The sequence below is a fragment of the Sciurus carolinensis genome, chromosome 5 (genome assembly GCF_902686445.1).
Source record: "Sciurus carolinensis chromosome 5, mSciCar1.2, whole genome shotgun sequence".
Lineage (NCBI taxonomy): Eukaryota > Metazoa > Chordata > Mammalia > Rodentia > Sciuridae > Sciurus > Sciurus carolinensis.
Window position 1 is genome coordinate 126,561,504 of NC_062217.1, and position 13,242 is coordinate 126,574,745.

General features: G+C 40.8%; 1 protein-coding gene across 4 annotated transcripts in view; it reads left to right on the forward strand.

Moving 5' to 3' along the window:
* The window catches only part of Lrmda (leucine rich melanocyte differentiation associated), a 1,017,541-nt gene that overhangs the window by 365,400 nt on the left and 638,899 nt on the right, over positions 1-13,242 (forward strand). Inside the window, exon 1 of one of the 4 annotated variants that reach the window (XM_047553147.1) lies at positions 9,984-10,073. The exons of the other annotated variants lie outside the window; for them this stretch is intronic. Within the exon in view, the coding sequence (XP_047409103.1) occupies positions 10,024-10,073 (50 nt within the window). The 5' untranslated portion in view covers positions 9,984-10,023. Of the gene's footprint in view, positions 1-9,983; positions 10,074-13,242 lie in introns of those variants that run through there. 4 annotated transcript variants of the gene reach the window in all.

A 13,242-nucleotide genomic window follows, 5' to 3' on the forward strand; every position in this document is an offset into this window, starting at 1 on the left:
AATGTCTTTTTCTTTTTTCTTTTTTTTTCAGATTTGGGGGTCAGTTTTCATAATTGTCATTTCTTTAGTTTGTTTATATAAAATGGAATGGACAAAAAAGTGATGCCAGTTCAAGATTAATTTATATATTTTTGCAATACATGTTTTTTCTTGTTCCTAACCGAGCTTGGGACTCATACTGATGTGAGGGCTCAGGAGTCCTAGACTTCTTGATGGACTGAGGCCCTCAGGGAATGATTGGAACAGGACCTTACCAAATACTTGAGTAATGTGGGAGGTGTTTCTGGTTAAGACTTCTTGCATTTGACTCTTCTAACCATTTCTTAACTATATGTGCTAAGATGTGATTTCCTTGTTGTTGAGTAGGTATGTCCTGAAACCATTTGTACCTGATCCCAAAAGCTTGCTCTTCAACTACACTGAAGTATATTTACAATTCAGTAAGTGAAGTATATCTAAAAACCACAGTGATTCTAAAGGGGCATTTTAAAAAAAGGTTAGAGGCAGGAGAAGTTACTAAATGTAATGACAGAAACATTCTGTCTTTCAAATAAATGTCCATAGCAGTCTGAGGAGGGGAATACCCTAAAACCACCATGGTTAAAACTAGTGATATAACAGTGTGAATTTATTCAATCTATGATGTGATTATTTCTTTGTGAAGTGATTTGCAATGCATGCTGAATCAAATGCAATACAAATACTAATATAATATTCAGCCTTGCAAATACAGAGAAAAATGTTTTGTCTTATGAAATAGAATTTAAACTGATTTCCAATGATTCTGAATAGCTAATAGAGAAAATATCTCATTTTTGGGGGACTGTTCTTGCTTCTAATTAAATGATCAGGGTAAAAATCATCACTTGAAAATAAATTCTGAAAGATTATTTCTTAACATAGTATAATACCTTTGTCATTTTGAACTCTTGGATTCTAGGTGACTTGACCTGATTTATATGGGTCATTCAGACTGTGAGTTTAGGTTTTCCAGAGATAAAGAAGTCATGCTTCTTGGTTTAGCAGAAGTTTCTGAGTTTGTGATCATCCAGTTATTGCCTCATTTGTCAAGACTAAGCCTGCATCTCAGGCTTCTCCTGGACACCTGAAAAGAGATACTCAATGAACATTTATTTGTTTCCTACTCTGGGATCCTAATATATTTTAGGTAACAAAAAGGGCATTTCCTGATTTCTTGCCTGCCTATTGGTTGAAATTTCTGCCCATTTGAAGAGTGAACAAGTATATTGAAATTCTGTGCCACGTGATGGAATCTCCAGGAGTGGTCGATGACTAGAGGGGAGAGAACATCCTTTGCTGATACGGGATTCTAGTAGGTGGGATAGTGTCACCTGACATGGCCAACAGCAAAGAAACTGAGCAAACTCTGCCAGCAGGCCCTCTCTAGGGCCATGACTATGGGCGAGAGAAAAACAGTAGATGAGGTGCGGAAGGGTTTTTGGAGAGTCAAAGGGAAGGGGAAAAAAATTCTCCAGGCCTATCCTTCACTTAGCTTTTTATTTTTAACAAATGAAAAATACGTCGAGCAGTTGTCATTTGTTAAAGTGTAGCAGAAAGAGCGAAACAGGCCAGTGGAGGCTTCATCAAGAACGCTCATTCAGAATGATGAATGTGGCTAAACACACATTTGTTCGTAAAACTTGCAGAGTGGCTGAGCATCATTAAGCATGAGAAATAGGTGCAGCATGCTGAGAAGAGAGTGGAGCAAACAGATGTTGTGAATTTTCACAGGCATCCTTCATCCACCAGTCCATCATTAATATAGTTGAAGGTGATCCTTTCTTTTTATTTAATAAGCACAAACAAAGTGCATGTGCTGTAATTCTGCTGAATGCACTTATTTTTCTGTAGAAGTAAGGGCACGCAAGGATACGGAGGGCATGTACCAACTCCCTGTGTGACCACAATGTGTTATGAGCCCTCAGGTTGAAGTTAGAGTGGGGTACCACTTTTATTTTTCCTTTTCAGTCATCCTGTGTAGCCTTAACTGCTTTGCTCTTCTGTCTGCTCCCAAGCAGATTGATGGTTCTGCAGGAGAATGACAAGCTTTACGGTTTTTGTCCTAATACCTTTCGGTGGACTCCTTAGCATCCAACTTCTAGGATCCGGGTATCTCCCAATCCTACTTCCTTAGGATGCATCCAACTTTCATAAGAACACATTACAATTTGCTTTCTGAAATCAGTTGGATAAAAACTTAATTTTTTCCCTATTGGCAAAAATGTCATCAACTCTCCTTCTTATCACCCAGTTCTCTTCCTTTCCCCTTCCCAGGCCTCTGAGAGCACAGGTCTTTCTCGTCACATACTTCTGGGCCTTCCTCCGCTCTGCACATAGTTCAGGCTTCTGGTCTTAGTCCCTTCGCCTTTGTCTTCTATGCCAAAGCACAGGGAGCCCTCTCTTGTAATCTCATTTTCTCAGATAAATGGAGATGGTACTACTTTCTTCCCACTGTTGGTTCAAGTGAAAGCATTTTGTGGAATTCTAAAAAGCACTCTATAAGTGTTGAGTTATAATTAATGGAACAATAAGGTGTCCTTGTAGTGTTTTCATTGAGGAAACATCTTCTTAAATACTTGTGGCCTTGAGCTTCACATTTAGTGCCAGAGACTTTGGATATATGAAACTGTGTCTGTGTTCATTGTGTATGTGTGTTTGTGTGCATACAAGTACAAGTATGAATTCATTTGTATCTATTTACTTATTTTCAGATCAGACTAGAAGGAAAAGAAAACAGTGAAACTCTAATACAGGAGAAGATATTGCTCTATCTTGCTATTAATGAACTATGAAGAATAAAATAACTTACAATTTTACAGTCGCTCCTTTCTTCATACAAAATATGCACTATTCAGACCTTGGATACCTTAAGGCAGAAGTGAGGAACTCTGTAGGAAGTCATTTTAGAATACAAAATGTCTACTGGCAACCTTATATTTGTTTAACTTGGTACATTTACTTGTTGACCATTGGCAGCTATCTGCATCTGCTTTGATGTGAAGTGTTGGGTTGAAGTGTGTTTATTTGTGTGTGCTTTTACTTCACATCCAATGTCTCTGCTGTTACAGGGACCAAGAGTGCTGTAAATGCTAATATCACCAGGTTTTGGGGCAGTGCTGATACTTTCCAGCTCTGGGGTTTGTGTTCAGCAGAGGTCAGAGACCAGACCTGGAATTCAGTTTGAAGTCCTCTTCAGAATGAAGCATTATTTAGCTAATACTAAGTCTATCATCTTGCAAAGGTAATACTGTTGGTTCCTAAGCTTTGCCAACCTGACAGGGTAACACATTTACATGGTGACTGTGTTTTAATCATCTCCTGTGGTAGGACCTGTTAATTCTCAAGTGTAGCTTGTGTGTCCTTCAGAGCTTTGAGTCACCCTGGATTTCCTGCAGTTTATTATGAAACATAAATATAACCTGAAGTTTGGAAGGCCATGGTTTGTCTGTGTGAGTCATTGCCCTTAGGAAATTATATACATGCCTCATCTTGAGCCAATCCTGGGACCCTAGGCCCTGGAGTGTGGTTGCCACCCCAAATTTGAGATCTCTTCTACTCCCTGTGGCTGCTTGGATACTTGGCCAGTTGCACAGAGAGGCAGAGTGTGCATGTGGAGTCTTTGGGTGGCGTGACGGTTTGTTTTTTCTGCTTACTACTCTTGGTGCCACAAAGGCTTACCTGTAGTTCAGCCACTGTGAGGTACAAGAACGTGCAGGTCATTAGTGTTATGGCAAAGGGGAAGGGGGTTGACCTTGGCCCTTTGTGGTAACTCTATGATGTAAGAGAAAATTTGTCCATTGAAATACATCGCCTTCTGTGTTCATGCCTCTCATTAGGGTTTACTTATTCTGGAGGTGATCTGAGTCTCCACTCCTGGATCACCCCAGCCCAGCCCTATGGCTGCTTGGATGGGTTTGGGGCAGCCAGCCCTTGGCTTGAAGGCCTGGAGTCATGTTATACTAGTTCTTCATTGGTAGATGGAGGTGATGGGGCCAAACTCATAGCTTGTTTAGATTTGAGATTCCCACATTTCTTCTTCTAGGTTTTTCTTGGTATCTAGTATTGCAATGAAAATTAAAATTTGGGGATTATTAGTGAAAACAATTCTTGCTCTCACTCAGGGATGGGCAAATTCTGGTCATCTGCCTCTGTTTGTATATGCATAGGAGCCAAAAATAGTTTTTGCATTCTTAGCTCAAAAAGTCAAAAGAATAATACTTTGTGATAGGTGAAAATGTTATATAATTCAAATTTCAGTGTCCAGAAATAATTCCATTCTTCTCATTGCTAAGCCTGTGTTACCAAAAATTATACTTATTATAGTATTTTTTATTTTTTTCAGTAAAAAATATGCACAAAATTTTTTTTTGGTTAGTCCCTACACAATATCTTTATTTTTTCACTGTTTTTCCCCCAAAGACTAAAATACTTGCTGTCTGGCCCTTGGTAAAAAGGGTTCACTTCTGGGCTTGGTGGCACACATCTGTAATCCCAGCTACTTGGTGGCCGGGGTGTTGGGGGTGGGGGGCTGAGGCACAGAATTCTGAGTGTGAGGGCAGCCTGAGCAATTTAGTGAGATCCTACCTTCAAATAAAATAAAAAGCACTTGTCTAGAGTGTACAAGGGCCTGGTGGGATCCTGGGTTCAATCCCCAGCACCACAAACAGGCAAAAAACTGAGGCTGTAGCTCAGAGGTGGAGTGCTTACCGAGTGCGCATGTGGCTCCAGGTTCAACCCCCAATCCTGGGGAGAAAAACATATTTGCTTACCCCTGCTCTAAGTTATTTCATAGGCTCACTAGACGAGTGATTTTCAAACAATGGGTCACAATCCATTAGTTTGTGGAAAAATTGATTTAGAGGTTACAAATAGCATCTTATAAATAAATGAAATGAGGCAATAAAAAAGTAGGAAATATCAAAGTGCATTGTACACAGTAAGATAAAATGTGGCTTTTTGGAGTCTTTGTTTCACAGAGGTGAGGGGGTGTGTGTGCATTGGTGGGCTGGGTCATCTGGTCAGATACAAAATGGATCCTGGTGAAGACGTGGAAAGCCCTAGACTCTCTGAAAGCTCTGGGAGAACAGTAGGCTTGTCTTCCTCAGCTTGGTTTCCTTAGGCCTGGCCTGAAGCCTGGAAAAACACAGCTTTTAATAAGAGTTTGAAGAGATGAATGAATGTGTTCAAAGAAGAAATATGGCATGATTATTGACGATTACGGACCCAGCTACTAGATAAACTCTGAACATATCTTCATATATTCCACTCACTGCATACAGTTCCTGAAATACAGTCACACATGCTACTGAGTAGGCAAATAATCACGTAGGAAGCTAGGTTTGTGTCCACCCTAAAAGGATGAGCCACACATGGGACAAGTGTGGTGCATTGAGGGGAGCCAGCCCTGGACGGTGGGTCCTGTGTTCTGCTGGGAAACTGGCTAACCTGCTGTCCCTCCTCTGCCAAGTTCCTTCCCCTTAGGGGAAGTGAGAATGATAGTAATTATTACCATACCCCTCAGCTCTGAGGACCCAAGGAGGAAATGTGTAGGAGAGGGCTTTGAAAAGCCTAAATCCCTGTACAAAGGTAGTACTCATTATTACGTATTATTGAAATATTTGTATCAGAATCCAGGCACATGCTAGATGTAGTGGGAAACAGAAATTCAAACCCCTTAAGGAAGGACCTCGTGGTTAATTGGCAAGTCCGAGTTCTCAAGCTTAAACTGGTGAAAAAGAAAATAACATCATCACATAAAATAAAGCAAGAGCAGAGGTGACACTGTAAGGCCATCCCTGCCTTTGTAAATGATCAGACTCCCCAGGCTGAGGTGAGAGCTCTGGTTGGTACTGGGGAGGGGAGGTGGTAGGAAGAGGCATGTGAATCTTAAGTAGAAGGCAAGGCCCAGCCTGGCTGTGAGGGTGGCAGCAGAAAGGGGAAGCCCCTGTGGATGAAAAAGTCCCCTCTGAGTGAGTGACTCCCTGGGCTAATTGGTGCATTACTCTCTGTGATGGGCCTGATGGTGCTGAGATAACAAAATGAAAAATCAAATGAGAAATGGAACCCTGGAGTCTAAAAAGTTAGTAAATTTTGACATTAGAAATATAATCAAATTTCACCAACGCTTTTCTGTAGTGACAGCCAAATCCATCCGTGTCAGAGCAACGGCCTATGGTACGTGGTTTTGTGTGGCTTTTCTTCCCCCTTTCTCTTTTCCTTTTGCAAAATCAGCATTAGGCTATTTGGAGGACAGGCGAGAACTATTATGTTAAATTGTGCTACCTACAACTTAAGCTTCTGTCTTTGCTAAAGCTGCCAGTTTTTATAAACAACAGAAGACAGAAAGGGTTTACTAAGAATAATGTTGAAGCCCAAAAGAATCCTACAGCCTATAAATCTTAATAGAGGTTCTGAGATTCCAGCAGGCGGGATGTGTCTCTTTTACCCAGGCTCACTCCATCTTGGCTCCCCCGTGATGACTCCAATTTTCTCGAAACACAGGCACGGTGCCTTGCATTTACTTGTGGCACTATTTGCCTACAAACAGGAATACATGCATATAACCTATGCAAATCAATAAAAACATGTCAAGACCCCTTAGATCGCACTACTCTCCTAAAATGCAATTTATCTTGCTGCAAATGAGAGTAAGGGACTTGGTAACAAATAGCGTCTGATCATTTAACTAGCACCTGTTGTCAATGCCTTTGAAAACTGCATTTTTCATTTGACATACAGCAAATTGCATTTTCATATATATCGAATGGAAAAGGGAGTTGGGATGTACATATGCAGCCCTTTATGAATTTTATGAACAATGGGTATTTTAGAGCTGTATGTTTAAAGGGGTCACGTCAAACACTGCAAATCTATTTGTTCCCTCTGTGTTGGTTGTGAACACACTTTTCTTATGGCTGGGTGTTGAAGTGCAGCCATGCTGAAAGTATAATTATAACATTCATGTTAGGTGAAGGACAATTACTATAATTTTTGTATAAAATTGAATATAACTTAAATGTGTAAATGTGAAATATTAGTTTTGAAAAAAAAAGTTTCTCAGGGGAAAACTGCTTTTTATAAATTACATTTTTCAGTCAATCCCTTTGTCGGCTTAAATTATGAGCTGAAGGTTTTTTTTTTTTTAATGCAATATTTTGTTTGCAGATGGGTGACTGTTGCACAAATTCAACAACACTTAGGCTTATCAGCAACAATGGTTTTCACATTAGTGAGCATGGTTTGGCAATATTATTTGACATCTGGAACAAGCTATATTATACCAGACATATCAAGTATAACTGAATGGATCATTTAACTGGCATTTGTTTCGAAAACTCCCACTCTTCAGCTTTTGCCTGGCTGTCATGATATGCCGGCAAGGAATCCTGCATTCCCCCAGCTTCCCTGTCTCTCCTGCCTTTGACGGTGTCACGCTCGCATCCCGCCTTAACTTGGACATTCTCTAACAGTGGCGACGACGAGGCCATCCATGTATTTGCCTCTCACTTTTGGAGAAGGTCACCATGCCGAGCAGCTACGCAGCTCAGAAGTTCTGCGCACATTTTAGCTGGGAACCAGGCCATTGATGGAACCAACGGTCTTGCCTCTCATTTTGAGTTCCTGATGGCGGGCGCCCTGGTCCATCGATATTCTGGGGACAGCTGTGTCACAGGGAGATCTGTTTTGTTGAATCTCATGGAACGTGGGTAGAGAAGGGGAAAACTGGGCCCTCCTGAATTGCATCCATAAATAAAAGCATGGCATGGGGTCAGAGAGGGAAGAAGTTCGAAATGGGAAGAAATGGGAACAACACAAATCTAATGCTTAAGACCTGGTAGTTAGCTTTCCCTGGCAGTGTGAGGTATCCGCAGTTCGGGGCCTTGCCTGCCTTCTAGCATTGTTGCTCCTGGATCTCAAAGTGGGGATGTGAAGGCCTTCGTGGGGCAGCTGGTTTGACAATGCTAAGGGCGCCTTCCAGATGCCAAGTGGTACATTCATTTCCTGCGGCGGTGGCTACTGCCACCACTGTTCATTGTTTATTGTTTTTGTTTGTTTATTTGTTTTGGTTGGGAGTGTCTTTTCTTCAGCTCAGCAGGGTGCAGACAGACCCCACCTGGCTTATTGAGTAAATAAATGCCAACCATTCAAAACCATTAAAGGGAAAGAGGGACTTGTAAAGTGAATAATGAGCTAGTCTTAAAAGTCAAATAATGAGAAAAGGCATAGGCTTAACCTTGTTTTCATTGCATTTGGCAAAATTGTTTTTATCAAGATAGCAGCTCTGAAGTTGAGGCTTGAGGCTAAAAAGGGCTTTATTATCTGTACTGCTGTCACTGAAAGAAACTGGTCAACGAGGTCATAATGTTGGAAAGACAAAGAGTTGCCCCAACTCCCTCCGCGCTCCTGCTCGGGCTGGTTTAGTTCAGCCAGTCTTTCATTCATTCCACAAGTGCTTCTTGGTTGCTGATGTCACACGTAGCCATACAGTGAACACAGTGTACCAAGTATGAAACCAAAGTCAACGACAGCAGCAAAACTCCAAGCGCCACAAAATCATCAAAAAGAACAAAACAGTGAGGGATAAACCTAACCAAGGAAGCAAGAGATGGCATTCCCCAAACTGCAAAGCACTACTACCAGCAATCAAAGGTACAGATTGATTGAAAAGCATCTGTGTACATAAATTGGCAGAGTCAATATTGTTAAAATATCCCTACTACCCAAGTAATCTAGAGATTGCATGTAATCACCATCAAAATTCCAAAGGAACTTTTTTTTTTTTCTTTCAGAAATTCATATGGAATTTCAAGGAAACTTGAAATAGTCAAAACAATCTTGGGGAAAAAAAAGAACAAAACAATCTTGAAAGAAAAAAAGAATAAATTTAGAGGCCTTCCATTTCTGGATTTCAAAATATATTAAAAAGCGACAATAAACAAGATGATGTGGTACTGGCAAAAAGACGAATTGAACCAAACAGCCTTGAAATAAAACCTTGTGTTTGTGGTCCAGTGATTTTCAACAAGAGTGCCAAGACTACACGGTGGGAAAAGGACTGTATGTTCAATAAATAGTGTTGGCTAAAGTGGATATCCATGTGGAAAATACAGAGTTGGATCCTACCTTACAACATGTTCAAAAATTAATTTAAAATGGATTATAGTTAAGACCTCCAGTTAAGACCTGAAACTATAAAACCCATAGAAGAAAACAGAAGGAACCATGAATATATGGTTAAATTCAGCATGTATAAGGAACTTCAACAACTTAGCAACAAAAAAAGATGACCTAGTTAAGAGAATGGGAAAAGTTCTCCAAAGAAGATATACAGATGGCCAGAAGGTATATGGAAAGATGTTCAACACTGCTTATCAGAAGAAACATGAAAGTTAGAACTGTAAGATAACATCTCACACCCATTAATATGGTCATTACCAAAAGAACAGAAAATAAATACGTTGCTGAGGATAGGGACAAGTTGGAACTCTTTGCACTGTTGGCAAGAATGTAATATGGTGCAGCTGCTGTGGAAAGTACCATAGAGGTTCCTCAAAAAGTGAAAAGTAAAACTACTGTATGATTGAGCCATATATCTAGAAGAATTCAAAGCAGGATCTGGAAGAGAGATTTTCATACCCATATTCATTACAACATTACATAGTGAATAGGTGGAAGCAATGGAAATAATATTGGTCAATGGATGAATGGATGAAGAAAATATGGTATATATATGTGTAATGAAATATTATGCAGCCCTAAAGAAGGAAATACTGTCACATACTGCAACATGGACCAACCTCAAAGACATTATGCTCAATAAAAGAAGCAAACCACTAAATATTGTATGCTTCTACTCATATGAAGTAACTCAAATAGTCAAAATCATAGAAACAGAAAATGAAATGGTGGTTTCCAAGTGCAGGGACAAGGGGCAATGTGTTTAATGGACACAGAGTTTCAGTTTTACAAGATAAAAAGGTTCTAGGAATCTGTAGCACAACGATGTGGATCTACTTCACACTAGTAAACTGTAAACCTAAAAAGTTAAGACGGTAAGTTTAATGTTTCTTTTTTTCTTTTTTCTTTTTTTAAAATGAGAACAGTAATAGACACAAACCAAACTAGATGTTAGTCCCTACAAAGTAGATGTTGGCCCTGTGAGGATCTCAGAATCAAGTCCCAAAGACTTCTTTTTATCTTCTTTGTGACAGAAACTATGGTGGGCAGGGAAAGCCTCCTGGAGGATGTGGGCCTCGGTAGGCCCCGCCCACTTGGTAGGCCCCACCCACCCGTTAGGCTCCACCCACTCAGTAGGCCTTGCCCACTCGGAAGGCCTCCTTGACTTAGGCTTGTGCAACACACTGTTGAAGCAGTGTGGGTTTTCTTTGGGGTGTTGGAACCGAGGCCCTTTGCCTCATTGGCTAAGTTCACAGCTGTCTACACAAGGCCACAGTTTCAATAGGTCCATAAACATCTCTGTACTCCACTGAGTCCCACTGATGTGCTTTAGGGTGGGCATCCGGGCCTAGCTGCTACATTTCCTGCCTCCTTCTTCATGGGTTTTCATCTGAATCTGCCTGTTTACTTCAATTGCCAAAGGAGAACTGGACTCATAGATCCTCACGGTACCCACTTAGAGCTGTCCCCTTCTAGTGCCTAATGATCACATGTAGTTACTCTATGGGGAGGAAGAGGAAAGCAGTGTGAGACAGTGGCCTGCAGTTGTCTTTTGGTTAAGCTGCATCTTCACACGCCTCCTCCATGGAAAGGAAGGGTGAGTTTTTGTTCCCCTCAGATCCATTCTCGCCCTTGCGCCACTTTGCTTTCTGTGGGACTGTCACTTGTGAAAGAATTTCCCAAGTTCCCTTGTCATCTGACTTGTTACTGGATCTGGGCACAGCAGGCCCTGGCAGGAGAGTAGTAGATAGGACAAGGGACACACCAGTGTTTTCCCCACCCCACTGCATCTCTGATAGTTTCTTTGGTATGGACTGAATTTCTGCTGTGGCTCTACCTCCTGTGCTATGGCCCACCAAGATTTTAGCTTTAGTCGGTGACCCTTGTCCATTGTCTTTTCCGCCTGAGCATGCTAGCAGCTTCTTGTTGTCTAGTTTGCTGATATCCATTTTCCTGCATTTAATTCCTTTCATTGTAAATATCTGAAGCAGTGTCTATTTCTAGGTTTGACCACAGCTGATGCAGTTGTTGGGGCCTTCAAAAAGCCAATTCTGTTAAAAAAAAAAAAAAAGTTTTACTGAAGGAAAGCAAGATTGGAAACCAACAGTGTTGATTTCTTGTGGCCGCCTATTTCGGGATTAGCTATCAGAATACACTCTTTGCTGGGGCTGGAGCCAAAGATGAAAGCAGTCGATGACAGTGTGAAGGTAGACTGGTTTGTGTTCCTTGAGAGTTATTTTACTTGTGGTCACATATAAATCTTGAAGTGGAATGGAAATAAATGCTGGAATCTCAGACTTTATTTTAGATCATGAATATGATAAACATGGTGTTTTCATATTATAGAAACTCCCATAATCATAACTCAGCATTGGCTACTCTATCCAGTTTAATAAGGCCATATTTATTATATGATCACCTTGACAGTCTGGCAAAAGGCCAGACATAAACTAGAAAAGAGAGCCCAGTGTAGGCTGAAAAGAGGTCTTTCGATAGGGAATGAAACGATTAAAAAGTCATCTAGAGATTGTATTTGTGTTAGTCTGTAGCCATTTTTGCATCTTATTTGAGGTTTTAAATAGTATAGTGGGGTCATCATGAAAATTATAAATGCTGGAACCTTTTAGGAGTCTTATATTCCCTCCGGGAATGTGTTTGAGGTACCCTAGCAGGCTGGAAAAAACAAAAACAAAAACAAAACCCTATTAGCTTCAAGAGCTGGACATTGCTATTCAAACTTAGTGTTTGGAAATTGATGTTATTTTCTACTCCTCCCTCCTCTTTAGTTTTTGAGCTGCCAAGAATTACTGGGTTAGCGAGAATCTAGTGTAATCACGTAACACTGTCTGGCTTTCCCCAGGTTAGGCTTGGGCTGAGTGACTGGTGAGTGGTACAGAAAGCATCGAAGTCAAACAGTAACTTATTCAACACCGGTGCTGCATCAGAGGCACAAGGTCCTGGTAGCCAGTAGCCACGCTCACTCAGTTCTGGCCCCATAGAGTTTGAAATCTGGGGAATACAATTTGGATGGCAGCTGGCAAGCTTTGGGGCCTTGGGGAGCAGAGGAAAGGTGTCTAGATTGGCTTGCTGAGCTACAATTTGAAAGAAAGAGGGTCAGACTTGGTAGGAGCCTGGGCAGTGGAGGACCAGCATATGCCACAGTGTAGAAGCTGGAACATGAGACGACTTGCAACCTTAGGGGAGATGACACAGGAGTATTTTAAAGTTGGGTCTCCCTCAAAGTAAAACAAGAGTTTTTTAAAATTGTTTTTTAACTTTGCCTAGAAGAGTATCATTTTGGTAGTGGTTGTTGTTCAACATGATTGAATATGATTGGGTATCATTACTTGCTGATGGGACTTAATTTTCTCATGTTTAAATGTGATCCATTATCTTGTGTCTAGAACATATTAAAATGACTTCAAATTGGGAAGGGAAGGAACTCTGGTTATTTCATTGCAAAGATCCTTGTTTATGGAGCTGAAGGGATGGGTGCTGGGATATTTCAATACGGGATGATATAGATGCTCAGCTCTCAGGGTTACAGCACAGGATTAGCCTTTTGTGATGGCGGGGCTTCTCCAACCCCAGAGGTAACTCAGGGTTTATTATTAGTTTTTCTTCCCTCCTGGCCTCTCTTTTTTCCCCTTTCTTTCCTTCCAAATCAAAACTCATCAACTTGCAATACCCCTGATAAAACTCATTTATAATGCTGACCAAATTTTCTGGCCTCAGCCAGCTGTTCAGTTTTTTTTCTTTGTGGAAGGCCCCAAACTCTTCTCACTACTTGTTCTGAAGATAAATTAGCGACTTCTAAATAATGCAGTGAACCCTAATTCTCTTTGATTAGTAGCGAGTTAGATGATAGCGACCCATTGAAATTGGCCATCAGCATAAATAATGAGTGAATGAACTGATAAAATGCAAAGTCACCGGCCGTCATAAATCAAATGAAATCCACTTTCTCTGGAAGTCACTGAAATTAGAAGTCCATGCTCCTATTAATTATTTTGCCTTCTGAAGACGACAGTGTTATAAATCAGC